Below are 18,627 nucleotides of genomic sequence, written 5' to 3'. Positions count from 1 at the left end.
AGCAGAGTAAGCTTATTTAGGAAGGGGAAATATTCAGCAATTTGTTTCATACCTCTAATTAGCTTTGCAGCTGTAATGTTGAGACGACAATGAAGTTAGACTAATATGTTCATGTTAACAGGGGATGAAATGAGTCAGCACACTGTGAAAGGGATCACTCATAATGAACTTCCTAAACTTATTACCGATTCTGTGGCTCATCTGAGATCCACAGAGATTTTAACCTCTTATAACTCAGAGCAGCCCACACATTTACTGTTTTGTTTCAGGCTCACAGTTTTCATCGACACAGTTTCCAGCTGGAGAAAAAAAGACCAAGACGCAGTTGTTATGGTGAGATATCTTTTCTTTTTTTTTTTTTTTTTGCAGAGAGCTCGCAAAGAAGCAAGAAGTTTACAAATTATAATAGATCTAAATTTAGCTTTCATCAGGCAGCATGTCCATATACAGCTTGTTTTTTCTTATTTATATTTAAACCAAGTCATTTTATTTATCTCCTATATGTTTTTGTTTTTAGGTTTTCCAGCTGAAAGATGTATGTGGCAAAAAGGTTTTGCCTCGAACCTCCAGTTTGAGCCTATTTTTGTCTTGAAGCATAATTCGTCTAGAGAACTAGAAGCAAATGATTTTCCCTCATCCTCTCTCTGTGCAGCTGTCTGACAGCTTCTTGTTTTGTCACACATAATCTTGGTGGAATCATCCCGTTGCGTCTTGCTCAGTCGTGCTGAAGGCTTTCTGACAACAGCCAGGAGCAGACCAGCAGACAGAGACGCAGCTCGAGAAGTAACTACAGAGACAAAAAGGAGGAGAAGGACAAAGATGATGATGATGATGATGATGATGATGATGATGATGATAGAGAGCTGTTATTAGATGTGGAAGAACAGTGGACAACCTGGACCACATGAGCCCTCTGGGTGGAGGCGAGGCGGCTGGGCCGTGATCAGAATGAGGCACATGAAAACCCCACAGGCAAGACGGTGGTGGTCATCATTTGTTTACAACACTGTTTTCAAATCATTTTTGCAAAAAAAAACCCCAATTATATTACATTCCTTTCCAAGGCAAGCTTCTAGTCTTTTCCCACCAAACGTTCACAGATAACCTAGTTAAAGCAACATGGTTTGATGTACCGAAGGAAGGTTTTGATGAAACTTTACGCGGCTGAGATTTTTAATGGGAAAAAACAATAACACCACATAAAAACACCTACGCTGGAATGCATAGATGCTTATCCTGAACTGTGCCCTGCTGTCCTGAGCCCAGCGGAGTCAAGGCAGTGTGGTAAGCACTTTATCCCTCAAACACTGATGCGATAAGAGAGAAGCCTGTGCAGTCCTTTGTTCGCCAGCTGGGAGACTGCGTTAGTCTGCGACTGCCGCTGCGAGATCACTGGTAGATGAGAGAACTTAGCATATTTTTAGACGAGCGTTTCATGCAGGGAATCTTACTTCTAAATAATGAGGGTGCCCTGCTCCTGTGTCTGTGATTCAAACATCAAAGGAGCAGCAAAGAGCTGCAGTCAAGCAGACTTTCAAAGTTCTGGGTGGGGACCACAGAGGATATGGGAGTGAAAATGCAACAACAGCAACAAATAAAGGAAACAACTGGTGGGAGATTGTGCTGTTATGTAATAATAAAATGAGAGAAAGCTTCAAGTTGGGCATAAAATCAGTGGGAAATTTTGAAAAGCCCAAAGCTTTTAGGGCAAAATGACAGAGAGCTAGCATATTCCAGGGGGAGAAATCCAGAAAATGTAATGTTATAAGTTAACGCTCGAGAATGACATGGTCAAGTTTACCTGTTTCTGGGAGTTAGTCGAGTTTAGGGAGATTTTTAATTTAAGTGCTTACTACACTACTTGTGCGTTTGGAATTTCACCAATGACAAAAAGCCTGAAAAGCTTCAAATTATATCACACTTTCAAACAGCATCAACTATTCACAGAATAATTAAAATAAAAGAAATCTCTATGAGGCCATGGTAAAACAGAAACCTCACAAAACAAAGTAAGTTTTATGAGATCTTCGAACTTAGAGCTGTCTGCTGAAGTCCCAGAAATGCAAAGTACACCAACAAATGTGCTGAAGTTGAGAAAGCGAGCACTTTTTTTAACAGATGAGAGAAAAGACAGTCATACAGCATGTCTTTTCCTAGAAGAGATAATATAACAATAAAGATTTAATTGTTTTTATTGATATTTTTGACGACTTTCAATATATATAAGGGATTTCCACATACATATTTCACAGAGGTCCAGCATTCCCACTATCCCTAGAGCTTCTGCCACTCCTTTGCTGAGTTGCAGAACAGCTGTAAAAAATCACATGGAACTGCTGTCCATCTGTATCAGCAGAAGTAAAAAATTGAAGCTAAAATACTGTAATCAAAGCTTTTCGCAATCAAGTATTGCAAATTCAACTGTGGCCTTTTTAAACCAAACTCTTGGGGACACAGTAGCTGGGATGATATTTGCAGTGGAAACATAAGGCTAAGGTATTATTAGAGAGTTTAAGGTACATTTTTTTTCTTGTGAAACTTTAATTTTCCTAATCAGCGAGGGGCTAACAGCCAAAGAAATCTCTGAATACATACGGTACAAAACAGGCATCAACACAAAACAAATCAATCAGCCGCAAGATTTAAACAGATAACATAAAAAAGCTTTAAATGCTGAAACCTTAAGCTAAATGACAATTACTTTGCATTTACCATAAGCATATCTCTCATGGTCTGAATACCGTAAAATGCACCAGTGTCCCACAAGACTGAGCAGCATGCCACACTGCAGAAATAACTCAAGAAACACACAAAACTTCAACATTCAGTCTTCAATCTGCAGGATTCAACTTCAACTTTTCTTGGGACATTTTAACTGCACAGCATCAGGCCTGATCCACTGAAGTCCAATCTCAAACTATAAGGACTCAAAAAACCCACCAAGAGGGCCCATTTTGAGCAACCTAGAAAGCTGAACTACTGAGGATTTAACACAGTGTGAGGCGTTTAATGACACTCCCGTCCACTTCACATGTGCTCACATTCATGCGCCTCCATCTGTAATTACCTTTTATCTGGTGTGGTTTCATTTTCTTTGCTTGCCGGAGCTTCCTGGAGATCTGGGAGGTTGGCAAAGTCATCCTGTTCAGCCAGCCCGATTGCTAGAGACAGAACAACCATCTTCCCCTCACTGGACACACACATACAGAGACAAACAAGGGATCACAAGTCCACACACAGGTGGAATATGTGGACAAACGGCGACACACACATATTCCGGACAAAACACACAGACAGGCAGTGATGGGAAACACACCCAGCACACATTCATTTGGTGTACAAAGAGAGAGTGGGAGAGAGGCGGTAGAACGATGTGAGGACACTACAGTGTTTCATCTTAGCAAAAACTGCAACCATTCCTTTGCAATGCATCTTGTAAAAATCTGCATGCAATCGGTAACATCTGGAAAGCGTGAGGTTTTGCCGTTTCATTACTTATGCAAAGCAAGTTTTAAAAAAAGCATCACGTTTTCTTCAGATGTATTTTACAACTAAAGTAGGTTAATAAATCAACATTCAATAAATCAAAATCAATAACCTACGAGGATGGTCTTTGTAGACTCTGGCAGACAAAATTTCATGATTAGGAAATATGAATTTCCATCCCCAATGGGATCTTTTAAGCAAAGACTTAGTCACAACTTTAAATTTCCGAGTTTGGTTTTCCCATTTCTAATGTTTGCAAATATGCTTAGACCGAGTTAAAACGATCAAGATGTTGCTTGATGTTTCTCAGCTCTGTAATGAGCTATGAAAACCCACAGAACATAGTAATCACAACAAAAGTCTTATTCTCACATTTTATATATCGAGTCGAGCCGTGGAGCCTATGATCACTCAGCATTCTGTGACAATAGGATGAGCAGCTTGTTCTGGAAGGACCGATTGTTAGTGTGCCAGTTTATTTATCACATACTAAGTCCTTAGTTGTTTGATCCCTTAATGCTGAAATTAGAGTGTGAACAATATTTGTAGTTATTTCTAGTTTCATTTTAGGTAACAGGAGATGATAAAACTTTATTTCCCCTTCTGTGCAAGAATGGGTTTAGTTTGACTATGAGAAACTATTACAAAATGTCAAAGGCAATAATTAAGAAAATTCATTTAGATCTAAAATACCAAGTCACGCCACCACTTGATTATTATGAAATAATATACAAATAGCTTTCAGTCAAAGTTATTGTTCATGAATGCCTGCCCCATGAGGTTTAAATATTAAAATAATAAAAGATAAAAGAATATGTCCAACACTGGTGGTCTTGCGCAGCACTGCACATGCAAATATGGAATAAACACAAACAACATTTCTTCAATATGTGAGTTTAATACCAAAATCAATTAAGTATTTCAGTTAAAATACTCAGTTAACTTACTTAGGTAGTAACACTCAATTAAACTAATATATAAAGAAATGAAAGAATATCAAAACTAATATAAAATACTGAAAAGTAAAAACTAACAAAGAATAAACAATGATATAATAACATGAACAACAATACAACACAGTGACAATGTAGTGACCTCTGACATTTACAGAATTTGCACCACCTTAAACAAGGCAAATAAAACTTTAATAGATACAGAAAATGACAATTTATGTTGTTACGCTTAGAGCATCTAAATGGGATATTGGCATGTCTTAGAGTAATGATTCGGATAATGATACAGAATGAGAGAGCTTTGATAATCTGGACATTGAGAGCAAATGTAGGCATTTAGATAATCCCTTTTTAAAGGGGTATTACCAACATATGTGTCAAGTATAAAGGCAACACCGCTTGCTTGGCTTGCGCGAATGCAATGCAAACTTTTAAAAGCATGACTATAACTTTAATGGTCGTCAGTACCGGTTTTTACTGATTAGCAGCACCAGAATCTGTTGTTCAGAGTTCTGACACAGGTGACGCACCAGGAGAAATCCAGGAACATTTCACCGGAAAAGAAGCCGAGAAAACAGATGAAAAACACCAATTTAAGAGGCGACAGTGACTATTTTTAATATACTATTTGAAGAAACAACTCCATGCTTTAAATAGCAGTTTCAGAAGTTTTAAAAAGGTAAACTTTGTATTTGAATTCAGCTTGTTTACAGTGTAAATCTGAGCCGTTTCGAAGAGCAGGGGAACTCACACCCGATTAACATACTGGTGTTTATCGGCTATTCACACACTTTGTTCTTTTTTTTTTATTTCAGAACAATAAGGTGAAAGAACCACATTTAACATCACCACTATAAGCTTTCCTCAGGCAGAAAGAAAGAATCGTCACGTTGTCGGAGAGAGGAAAGAAAAGCTCCGTCTGGTAAAATGCAGTAAACTCACATTGTATGATGAGAATAACTTTCAGTCAATAACCTTATAAAACATTGTTTATACTATAGGTGGCCTGTTTGTTCCCAAGCAGTTTGCAGGATTAAATCCTGGAAAACACAATAAAACACAACACAACGGAAAATCAAAATCAATATTCAAATTGTTTTTCCTAAGCTAACTTATCTCTGCCCTGGCACACCTCTTGCATTAGTCATCCTTAATGAAGCAAGGAATCTCCAGTGAATGACGGAAACCTAACGGCACAGGGGTTTTTGCAGCGTCGGCTGGGGATACAAAGGCAGTTGCTGCTCAGTTTGTGGTAGAACAAGCGTCTGGAGCTGAAATTCATTCTTTCTCTTGGAACGGGGGAGGCAGCAAAGGGGAAAAATAGTGCCAGTTGCCTCTGGTATAAATAAAAAAAGGGAAAGAAGATACAGCAGCCGCTTTGCCGGGTTGCATAGCAGGGCTGAGGTTCTTCTCCTTTTAACTCCAGGTGATGCTCTCCAGTCCTGGGACAAACGTTGACTCGGCTGGCACATGCAGGTAGCATCGGTGAAGCTGCGATTCTTCTTCTCCCTCAGAAGAACGGCAGCAGCATCAGTTCAGTGATGGAAAGACGGACAATGTCTCTGTTGGGGAGTCTATAATTCAAAGATTTTGCAGAATTTCAAACAAGCCAAGGGCCAAGGCTTATTTCTTGGGAATACAGATGCTTGGCACATGAAAAATACTCTGAAATTACTACTTTGGACCCAGGGTTTCTTGAAAGAAGTAGTCCCATCCTTTTCCAATGAAGAAAGACGTCCTCTCCAAGGTGGCAAAGAGCGTGAGACTGGGAGGGGAGTCCAGGCGCAAAAATCCTTCCCAATGGACCGCTAGGAAAGATCCTCTTCCTAAAGTTATATACTCCCTACGACTTCATAGAGTTACTTTATTTTATTAATCCCAGAAGGAAATTGAATGTTGTTGTAACTAATACAAAAAACAAACAGAATCAAATAGAACCATGTTATCAGCTTAATTAAAGGTATATGCCTAATGTATTTTTCTTATAATGTAATACTTGCCATCTTACTTTTCCTAGCCACAATAAGTGGTATAGGGTTTGATACTGAACTCTTAGATCACTGAAGAGCTTGAGGATCAGTGATACTGGTTGAAGCAATAATTAATTTAAGACAGGAAACAAAACTCCCAAATAGTACATTAAACCCTTCGCTGATTAGACAAACACCAACAGAGACATGAAAGTGTGCCTAAAGCTTAGAAGTATCTAAAAAGTAAGGTGGATCAAAAGCTTCCACAAAATGAAAGTTTATTGGTCGTCTTTTGATGTTTTCTCCTCATTTTCCCACTGATCTTTCTCTCATCTCGGCAAATATCACATTTCTTTCTTTTCTCGCTGCCATGCGCCTTCTGTAGAGCACTCCTGTCCTTAATTCAATGCTGTTTGTAGAAGAAGTATTGACAGCAAGAGGGAACATATTAGTACTCAAGAGGCAGTAGCCCACTGGGAACGCATAAACACAACCCTCATGATGCTCATTGATGGGGCTGACTGAATTTGTATAGATGGCAGAACAAGAAGCGTGCACCCGAACCAAAGGACGCTTAAATCATTACCACCTACAGCAGGTCTATCGATCTGGAATAAAAGCGCGGCGGTGACACAAGACACAAATGGAAGAAAGCTGCTGTTTTTTTTTGTTTCCCATACCATAAGTTGACAAATGCATAATATCCCCAATCACCACAGGTGCCAAAAGCTAATGTATTTGCTCCACTGACATTCATAAAGACAGAGATTGCGAGCAATGAAACCTCAATATGGTTTTTCAGCCCGGAGACAATGTTAATAAGAGAAGCAGCAAAAAGCTCAGAAGGGAAGAGGTTTGGTTATTGATGCGTGCAAGAGTGTGTGTTTATGGTCAGGAGGGGAGGCCGGTGAGGTACAGCGCATCATGTGTAATTTATCATTCAAGTCAAGCAGTGGAGGAGATCACTCTGGGCTCTGTAAGTAAAAAATAAAAATCAGGGGCCTCTGTATTCCAGTATCTATCCTCTTCACCAGATATTGCATTGTTAGATTAAAACATCTGATTAATGGTTTTCCGTACAGTGAGTCTTTAGTATTTTACGTTTGATGTCAGATTGGTGGTTTGAGTAAAAATATATTTTAACTGGGGAGCAGAGGCAGAGGAGGAATTCATACCACTGATCTTTGGATTGGCTGCTTTGAAATTTGCCAAGTAACATTGTGTTGTAAGTTAAATCTAAGATGCTGCATAGTTGTTTATCTCCTGGATCTGACATTACATGCAATTATATGATTGAACTGTTGTCAGTGTCAGTTCTTTGCCGAGTTCATTATATCAGGTTTTTTGTGTTAGTTTCTGAGCTCGTCATTAGTATGTTTACAAAACGTGAGCCTAGAAGAACAGACCTTATTTTCTTACTCGTAAATATACCAATAAAACAGTTAAACGTGATAAATAAATAAAACATTTTTTCAACCACAGTAAACTGGAGCGTGAGGCACAAGCTATTTTTCTATAAAGAAGCCATTCTTTGTGTTCTGTGTGCAGCCGGCTGTGAGATGTGTGTGCAGGGACTAGCTGCAGAGTGCTGCACAGGAAAAGATTTACTATAATTTATAAACAAAAAAAAAACAAACAAATAGTGCAATCTTTAAGCAAACAACAACTCAGGGAAATACAAGCTTAATGTAAAACTTAAAACACCAACACAAAATCCATCTCAGCATTTCCAACACTGACAGCAAACTTGTTATTGTCACTGATATGCTTGAAATTACTGAGTCCACTTAAATTGCATCGTATCTGCCTACATAGAGTCACACACATTATCTAACGCTGCACTAAATAATATAATTAATTAATGTATTAGTAAGATGTATGAAATGAGAATGACAGTATATGATTAAAAGACGTATGATAGGTTTAGTTTATCTTGTCTTGTTTTATGTTTTTATAAATTAGCACACACTTGCTTGGCAAAGCTTAATTTCTTACATTTATCCTTTAAATTAAGAAGAAACACTTACATTAATTCCTAACATCCAGAAAGCAATGTCCCACGTTCTACTTAACTGTTTGGTTAGTTAAACATCATAAATACATTAAAGACGTTACAAACAATAATTTGGTATTACCAGGTTTCAATGACCAAACTGAACCGACTCAATCAACTCTATTTGAAGGACTTCGCACTGCTAGTTCTCTCTTTACCCAGGTTATAAGCAAACAAATCAACAAACTTTTAAATCAGTAGAGAACTTCATGACACTTACAGGAACGACTTGACGTCCAGACCTCTGTGGCGAACCTGCTCCATCATGTGGTCCCAGCTCCCTGGATTTGACCGTGATCGGCCAGCCCCGGTCCCTCTGTACCTGGAAGCTCCAGCCGGACTCCCCCGGACCCCCCGCGGGCCCCCACGGTGGCCCCCGCCGCCTGGCCCTGTGTGCAACTGACCCAGGCTCTGTGAGGTGACCGGGGGGTCATTGGGACCCGGAGGGGGCTGGTGAGTGAGGGGCTGTTGGAGGCTCTGCTGGCGGACAAGAGGCCGGGGACGCGCGACAGCCGACGACGGGATGTGCTCCAGAGTGGAGGCAGACGAGAGGGAAGCGTCCCCGAAACTGAGCGGAAAGGTGGGAGCGGGAAGGAAGCAGATGGACACAAGAGGGCAGAGCTTAGAATTAGACACAGCATGGATTGAAAGGTGCAAAAAGAAAGCTCAACAAATGGAAGCATGTGATTGCTGATATGAAAAAAAAAAAGTTAGTAAGGGAAAAAGGGCAAAAACATAGAAAAAGAACAGAAAAATTGCTGTTATGTGTGGTGCCTAGACTGAAGACTAAAGACGAATGCTTCAACGTTTGAGTTTAGGCTGCATGAAATGCATGTGTGTGTGTGTGTGTCAGTGGAAAAGCATGTAAACATTCAATTTTCTTTCCATTAAAATTGTGTCAAAACAAACCCCCTACGAAATTGAACCCGAGTTAAACTGAAGTATCACTATCACTTAGCCGGAGTTTCCATCTGCAGCACTAAACTGTGGCTGGACGTTATTGCTCTCTCTAATTAGCTTTGACCTACTTCTACCTTCTTGACTTGATGACTTTTGCTTCCATCCGTCTTTCTCTAAGGTCCTTTTCCACTCCTCCCACTCCTCCCTTTTTACTTTTGCGCTCCAAAGCTCAGCAGTTCTTCATCTCTCCCCTGTCCATTCATCTTTTCCCCATCCTCGGCCCTCTCATCACTCCATCTCCCCGCCGCCTTCAATCACTGCTCCTTAATTCTGTTCTCTAATTATTGGTCTCTTTCTCTTACACTCGTGTAGTGCTGCTCCTCTTCTTATACACCCCTCAATCACAGCCATGCCTGATAACTGTAAGCCTGTGCTAAACAGCTCAGTTTGGAGCTAAAGCTCTGAGGGAGGATTTACGACCTGGACATGAGCTGCGGTAGCGGAGCTCTTCGGTATTAACTCGGCCTTAACCCCGACGGAGCGGCAGAGGAAAAGCACCCAGAGGTGCTAAGCAAAGCTGCATCTAGTAAATGCAGGAGCTCTTATGTAAACAAGGACGCAAACACACACATTTGTATGATTCACCTGAGGGATTTTCCTTTGCTTTTTTTATTGGTATATATTTACTTGTCACCAATAGTAAAACCTAATACATGTGGATGAACGTATCCACATGTATTATGTATTTATTTAATTCAGCTTGAATTAAATAATATTGCTAATAACATCATTTTTTAAATTATTTTTAAGTTTTATGATGTGCATCTAACTACTCTTTACATTTTTGCATATCATCCTTCAGTACAATTGACATAAACATCTGGAAACTAATCACCTCTGTGAACATTTCATGTCTACTGAGCAGCTTTCTACCATCAGACCAGGCTTGAGACTATTTGTAGAGAGCTAATATTTACAGCGATCTTTGAAAATCTGCTCATATTTTACAGTTATTTTGGTTTGATCAAGGGTCATAAGTAGCTATGAATTATTGGCATCAAGTAGCTCAAATGAGACTAGAACCACAGCTGATGGAAATGGGCTGTAATCTAAAGTCTTGACATAAAATTCAATGAATTCATGTCAGAATGCTGCTTTGTTTATGGTTCATTTATAAATGCATCAAACTACTAAACAAACAAGAAAAGTGACACAGGTAGGAGGTTCATAACCTGAGCATAAAATAGTCTGTTTACAAATACAAAAATGGAAGAAAACTGGGAGAAAAATGGCAACAGAGTGTATGGAATTGAAGTGCAAACTGATTAAATGGCAAATTACATTGGCACATAATACAATATGAGAAAATAAAATAAAATAGCATTTCTTAACCCCAAAAGAAAAGCAAAAACTGGTCTTGTTTTGCTTTTTTCTATGTGGTTTGAAACAGAGAGTTATTTAACCACTGAGGGTGTTGCAGAAACTTCCAGTGATTGACTGTAAGTGTTCAAACCGGTGCAGATGGCAAAGTTATCCGGAGCCACACACAAGCTGAAGAATGTAATGGATAAATTAGACCTCAGTGTTTTCAGTCTGAAAGCACCAAACAGTTATGGACTCTTATGACACATGTACCGTTCAGAAATATCTATTAAAAAAAACACTGATCTCACTTTTTTTTGCATGCACAGATATAAACAGAGTATATAGTCTGACAAGTACTGTTGACAGTAGATTAAACAAAATAATCTTCTATTTCGGATACTGCGCTTTTGAGATTATAAAAATGTTGTAACTATGGAGCTTTGTGTCAATGTTCCTAGTTGGTAGCATCAGGAAGACGATGGAGTCAGAACTGCACCTGCTGAGATCCAAATGATGCCCTCAGTAGAGGTGACACCACATTATGATGTTGGACCACACAGCTGGGCCCCTCTTGGCAGCAGCTCAGAGTGGCCAGTGATGATGGAACAAAGGTTTCCTAATCTGAGGTTGAGACTCTGTTTTACTTTTCCAAATCTCCTGAAGTTAGGGCAGATATTTACAAAACCCAGATCATCTGGAGAAAGTATTTAATTCAAAACGAAGTTTCAATTCTGAGAACTAACGTATTTCTAAATCATATTTGGCTCATTCCTTTGCTTGTATGAAATTTAGGCTACAGGAAACAGAAAATGAATAACAGAACAAAATTTTAAATGTCTCAGCTAACTTATCAGAAGTTTCCAAAGCCATGACATCATCATATGAGTTTTTTCCTTTAAAGCAATAGTAATCATCCTGTATGAAAACTTATGATGATTTTGAAAACATTAATAAATAAAACTTACATATTCTTGCAAATAGAAATAATTTTGGTGATTCTAACTCTTGTTTTAATTGACTTAAAACAAGAGAAATTTTATTTGATTCAACTTCAGACAGCAAGAAAAAATATGTTTATGTGTCTTTTTATTGTATGTAAACTTCTGGTTTCAACTGTAAATGAAATAGAAAGTGATCATATTGTATTACAATTTAATTATCAGTAAAAGCATAGTCAGTAAAAGTTGTTAATCTACAATAAAAACCCCTCTCTAACAGAAGTAATGCAAGAAAAGGCATAAAGTATAAAAAAAAGTAAAACCCAGTCTAATTGATAAAAATAAAGATTTGTTTGCTCAACTTAATTACGAATATGCAATATTTAGAATAATTTAAGAACAATTTCTTATAAATGACATGCTTTACCAAATAAGTGGTTTTCTTCAATCTTCTTCAGTGCCGCTGTGTTCAAATGTGAGAAACGCAAAAGTTAAAAATACCGCAACGATTGGAAAAAAGATAATTACGGTACATCTGTATTTAAGTCTGCAAACCAAAACAAAGAAACGCTATGATCAAAATGAACGATAAATAAAAAGATCAACCAACAAGTTTTACATTTTGAAATACTTGTAGGTGCAAAAGTCATTTTATCTTAAGTGACATAATGAAAATTTAATAAATCTCTCTGGATTGACGGTGACATTAAGCCAGACATCTGGGAGCCAGTCTCTGGGCTGATAAATTGCGCCGGTCTGTCCAGTGACACAAATCTGACACAGAATTTTTCTCATTTGGAAAATGTATTGGGAATAAAACAAGATACTCCTTTCCTTATAGGGATTTCCTGTGTCTATTCATCTGTTGAGACGCCGTACGTTTTTGTCATCTTTTGAATAATATATGTGGCAACACTTATTCAGAAGCCCTAAGCAATGAGCACTTTTGATCTGCTGAATCCCATTAGTGACTTAGAGGGTTATTTTCAAATTTCTTCTTGCTTGAAAGTCAATTAAGAGGACTATAAACCTTGAATGATTTTGTAATTATGGGAAATTGAGGAGGGTGAAAAAACAAGGAAACTGCAAGAAAAAAAAAATCCTGACAGTGAAGAGTGAAGAGAGTGTAGGAGAGGCAGAGAGAGGAGAGGGAAATGCCCAGAAATAGATGCCAATTCCAAGAGGAGAAATGGAAATACAGAGAAACCAAAAAAGGAGAACAGAACACAAAGTCGAGTGATGAGGGAAAAGGCATGTCACAACTTCATTTATGAAATTCAAGTTAAGATGCAGACATGTCACCTTACAGCTCGTTAAAAATGTACACACGCAACGTTAAAACAAGATACAAAATAAATTAAGTTCACTTAAACAAGTTGAGAGCTTTGTTATTATCTATGCAAAAGAGTTGAGCGAAGACATGCAACTCCCAGAAATTCAGAAACAATTGCTTGGCATTTCTGTCACAGAATGAGAAAGCTAACCGCATAATTGGTGAGTGATGTTCGTGTGAGGCTTGTTGTTCTCTTTACGTCTGTGTGTCTCGATTGTTGAACAGATGAGTTATGCAGCTACAAATGATTTAATCATTATGTGTGGAGTGTCTTCAGTCCAGTAAAGGGGGAAATAATAATTCTAAAGTCAGTTTCTAATCTCTCTATTCAACCAAGGAGACAGAGTATTATAATGAAGAGCTGCATAATAACAACTGCAAGAGAGGTTTACATGTGGAGCTTCTGCAGTGAACTCTGCTGCACCTGTTTGTCATACACTTTATTTTGCTCTGCTTTACAGAGCAGGATATTTACATAAAGACTGATTATCGAGCCGTTCATGCAGCAAATGTGTGACGGTATTCATACCACACTGTCACAGTATGTGCAGGCATAGCAGTCCGGTCCATGCAATCAGAAAGGATTTTCACTCCCATCCAGAAGAGGACATGCATATATGTTTTTGTGCTTTCACTTACTGGCCACAAAAAAGTGTATGGAAGGCTTCACCTGCTTTTAAAAGTCCCACTGGAAACTTTTAATACTTTTAATATTGTGTTTGTTAAAGAAATGTAGAAAGAAAAGAAAAATAAAACAATTAAAGTAACCATAATTACTTTATGTGGGCGCATTGTTTTAGCAAAATGGTATTTCTTGTGGACATGATCATCCTTTTCAATAGAACCAAGAAGCTGCTGCAGCATCCTCAATCAAACAATCAAGCCTTATGTGCAAACTAGACAACGAAACAGAAAAATGTTAGGAAGTAATGCAAATCCATGCATTGCGTCCTGTGGAAACCTTTCTTAAATAAAAAAAAACAAAGCAATCAAAGTCTAAACAACTTATAATTACAAATGTAATAGTCATCCACATATGTTCTTTATGGGTAACTTCAAAATGTGACAAATAAATACGATAATTTATGTTCAGTGAATAATTAAACTAAATTATATGTATACCAATATTTGTATAGAAATGTTTGTATAGAAATTTGTATATAGATTTAAATTCCTGTGGAAATAATTATCTTTTTTAAATGGGACAACCAACTCATAGACATCATGTGCAAACTGGAGTACATTCTAAAAATGTTGCATGAGTAAAAAATATCTATTAAAACAGCACCGTGATTACATATCGGATATTACTTCCCAGGAAGGATTTGGTTGTGATGGTACAAAGAAAAAAACATTGCAATGTGTCTAAATAAAGTGTAAATGTGACTCAAAAGATAGAAACATTGTGCATAAAAAGCCAACAACCGATTTTGAAACGTGGTTTTCAGGGTCAATTAAGATTAGATGTTGAAATCTCTCATCCCTTGGGATGTCAGAAATAGGCTTTTCCAAATATAACATGCATAAAGCATTGATTATAAGTACACTGTTTTTATTTAAAAGATTGCTGCTGTGGTTTCTGGTGCTAATTCTAGCTGCAAGAGCACCACCATGTATGAGGCAATGTCAGCTCAGGCTCTCACCACAGTAAAGGCCCAAAACTGACACAGATGATAATGTGCATAAAGCAAAGGCATGTAGATACAAGCTAAAACAAACATATCAGTGTATATACAGTGTTTGTAGGGTATGCTCCTAGAGAATACAAAGAATTGTTTTATCAACTTTACCAAAGCCTATTGAAACATGAATGAAGTGTTGCATCATGACCTCTCGTCGTAGTTAAAATGCAAATTCTCACTTTGGTTTGATAAACACAGTCAGAGCTCAGGTGACCACAAATGAACAGACATTCAGTTTCTCAAACCTGCAAGTAGTATTTATTTTATTTGACAACCTTGATGCTCTTTGTTTCAATCTGGAGATCAGTCAGCTTTTAAGCAAGCCGACTTCTCGCGTAAACGTAGCTTTACCTCAGTCTTTGAGAGCACATGCAGGTGTTCCACTCATGCTACTTCTGCAAACTCACGTCTGTGAGTGATATCCAAACCATGCTCCTGTTGTGCCCACTGTAGCCCCTCATGCGTACCCCGTGTCACCATGCGCCACTCACTTGCTAAACCGCAGGGCTCCGGCATGCATGTGGCTCTGGACGGTCTGCCAGCGCCCGGCCTTGCTGCCCCCCGTCACCATGCTCCGAATGCTGTGGCTGCGACTTGGCCCTGCTCCTGTACTGGAGCAAGCGCCACCCCCGCCGTCACTGGCCCCTGGTGAGGGTCCAGCTCCGCCCTGCCCACCCTTATCCACGGCCCCACTGGAAGATACGATGCGGGACCACGGACAAACAGACACGGTTGGACGAGAAGAAAGGATCAAGAGAGGATTGACGAGAGACAGACGCACAAACGTACAAGGCCGGAGAGTAAAAGAGTTTTCAGTTAAGTTAGTCGAAATGGTAAGGGTAAATTTCATGTGATTCAAATTGTATCTTTTAGTTTTGGTAAAAAAAGGTAGGTAAATCTTCTTCCAGTGTCAATGTCTTATGTAGCGGGACTTTATAAAAATCATCAGCTTCTTCCCCGATCGTAAAATCAGGCAAACACAACCACAGACGACTCAAAACATGTTCCACCTAACAAAAATGAACCCAAAGTACAAAATTGGAACCTAAAAACCTAAAACAAACCTCAGGATCATTTAGCAGCAATCAGCTGAAGCAATCATCTTTTCTTTTCTTTTCTTTTTTTTTTTTATCTCATAGTCAGTCATAGTCAGAAAAGTTTTGGTCCACATGTTTATGTTTATGTTTATGTTTATGTTTATTCATTTTGACATGTAGATTATCTTCATCTCCTGTAGCAGCTGTAGTCTTGCTGCTGTTTCTGGAATCATAATGCTGAAGTGTGACCCAGTTTTGTGGCCAAGCATGAGCTGTTAGACAGATGGCTTCGCATTTTACTCTGAATTACTCTAGGAAACTGAGGTGTTCATAGTCGACGGACGGCATTCCAGTCGCCTTGCTACAAAGCAAGCAGAAAATAACTTGTGTTTTGCTATCAGCTTGGAAATTGGTATGAAGTGTGTAGCCTAAAATGATTGCTACAGTCTTCATCCAGTGCAAAAACTAGTTAATGGATCCACTTTGGTGTCAGGTGTCTAAAGGAACACAAAACTGTTACTTAGTTGCAAAATGTTAGAAACGACTTCCTGTACTTTCTTCCTGTAGTTTTTCAAAACTATAAAACCATGCAGTTTTTTTTTTTTTTTTTGCACAAACTGTACCATAAATATTGACTATGGTAATTGAGATTTGTAGAATACTGGATATAACTTAAAACTTTTAATAGCTTTCCGGACAATATGTGGTCTAAACCTTGGACAGTATCTGGTCACTATACGGTTGAATATTTGCAAATATCCTTTTTCTGTGACCATATTTTAACTCAAATTTTTTCTTATAATCCTTCTCAGATTTAAGGGCAGAAGCAGTAATTTTATAAAGATCTATGCTGAGACAATAAAAAAGTTTTCTGCCATTTTTACTTCATGTGACAATCTTTCTAAAATTTTCAGATCGTCACATTTTTAATATCAGACAAAGATAGTCTGTGTAAAAATAAACGGTAGTTTTCAAATAAATTCATTCATTATGAAAAACACCCAAAACTATCCAAACCAAGAATAGGCAAGCAATATCCCCTTAACGCTTTACTTAGTTCTTGTAAAATAACCAATAGCAATTGATTTTGAGTGGTTGCATTTACTTGACTTTAAGATGATTTTGGTGTTACAAATGTAGAAAATTAAAACTGAAAGCAGGTGTACTTACTTTTTTACCATCATGGTACTTTTAAAAACTAGAAGCATTACAAAAAGTAGTTGGTATTTTATTTTCTGTAAAAGATTACCAACAGAAAATAAGTTTTAGTAAATTTTTCCGCAGAGACCCTTCCGTGGGGACGTATGGGGAAACTTTTGATTTTCCAAGCTCCACAGTTCTCTGGGATTTACTCATAAATAAAGAGAAATGGGCCAATTTCACCACGCAAAGCTATGGCGATGAGTGACCTGCTGGCTGGTTGAAGTGGGCAGCACGGCTTTGTAATTATGCCGATGCATCATTCTGGGGTTTTAAGGCTGCAGATGCAGGTGATGAGAGCACATGGCACTAATGTCTGCAATCTCACACACCTGCAACGCTTTAATCTAATGTTTACCACCAAAGACTCCCTGTAAGAAAAGAAGAAATATTACTCAGCATGCTACAAATCCACACCTGCTGACCTGGACGGAGAGCCACAGAGACGAGTACAGACTGAACGCTGACTTTAATACGGGACCTTTGGAGCAAAAGCAAACCACACGACAACAGCTGCACAACAGGAGGGTGTCTCTAACAACATTTAGACAATAAGTATTTTACTTAGTGGAGGGGCACATTTGGTTAGCACATTTGGAGTTACCTTGAAGAAGATCTCTAGTAATTTTTCTTGCCTTCCAATTGACCTCTAAATTGCATATTTGTTCTGCAAAAACAAAAATAAACGTGCTGCAGCAATTGAACATGTGGGATAATGGATCACTTCAGAAATGACATTCTCACCAGTTTAATAAATGCCAATCAAAACTAAGCACTCACATTGATAGCCTAATGCAACGCAGTCCTAACAAAGGCTGCAATCACCACTCCTCGCTGAGTTTACAATATTTTCGGCGTCAGTGCACAGACGGAGTAATTGATCACCTGGAGGTTTTGAAAGAGTCAAGTGAGTTGTAATTAGAGAGGATAAGAACGAGCGGGTTCACCTGATGCCTCGGCGATCGTGTGAGATGCATCTAAATGACGGAGTGGAGGCTGATACGTAGCAGATGTTTTAACCATCCAAACACTTAATTGCTCTGCTGTTTACAAAGGAGGCACTATTTTTGGAACAGAGCTCAGTTCAGACCAGACTCAGGAGGGCTATCGGGAAGCCTTGCAGCATTTAGAGTACTACGAGCTAAAGTGGGAGTACTTACAACAAGAAGAAAACACGGAGCAAGGGGAGGAAGAGGTGAGACGGGAAAACATAAAGACCTCACACGTACAAACACAGAGAAATAAAAAGAAACTGTGAAAAGCAAAATTAAAGAACAGCTTAAAGAACAGATTTCAAGAAACGTGCACATTTGTTTTCTGGTGGGGAGCCAGAATATAAGATTGATTGTAGAACTTTGGCCAGATGCTTGGTATAACTTGGCATGAAGACTGGCAACATACCAGGAGAGCTGTTCAGAGGGAACAAAATCCTTCTGCCAAAACTTCCTACAATTACTAGTTTTTGTGTTCAGCTTGAAAACAAAAACAAGCAAAAACACTTGACATCTGCACAAATGCTGCTTGGCTAGATTAAAAATATTGAAAGTATGCAGAGGTTCTCGAAAGTGTGCACACTCTGTTTAAAATGGCAAATAATATGATAAATTGTTTCAAAATTTGTGACATTTATCTTGCATAATTCAATCGAATAATAAAATGTTTAGCAAAAAGAAACAAGCGCTGGTAACCTGGATTATGTAAGCGTTCACA

The 18,627-nt window shown here is 38.5% G+C and overlaps 1 protein-coding gene across 1 annotated transcript in view; it reads right to left on the bottom strand.

Annotated features, from left to right (window-relative positions):
• syt7b (synaptotagmin VIIb) overlaps window positions 1-18,627 on the bottom strand; it is a 60,895-nt gene that overhangs the window by 26,143 nt on the left and 16,125 nt on the right. The window contains exons 4-6 of the mRNA XM_088004265.1: window positions 15,172-15,372; window positions 8,683-9,030; window positions 3,068-3,190 (exon numbers count right to left, since the gene is read on the bottom strand). Coding sequence (XP_087860391.1) covers window positions 3,068-3,190; window positions 8,683-9,030; window positions 15,172-15,372 — 672 coding nt within the window. The remainder of the gene's footprint in view (window positions 1-3,067; window positions 3,191-8,682; window positions 9,031-15,171; window positions 15,373-18,627) is intronic.

The sequence above is a fragment of the Poecilia mexicana genome, unplaced genomic scaffold (genome assembly GCF_051168715.1).
Source record: "Poecilia mexicana isolate PSO_F unplaced genomic scaffold, ASM5116871v1 scaffold_3, whole genome shotgun sequence".
NCBI lineage: Eukaryota > Metazoa > Chordata > Actinopteri > Cyprinodontiformes > Poeciliidae > Poecilia > Poecilia mexicana.
The sequence above is the reverse complement of the archived record's forward strand: the minus strand, read 5'-3'. Positions and strand labels throughout refer to the sequence as shown.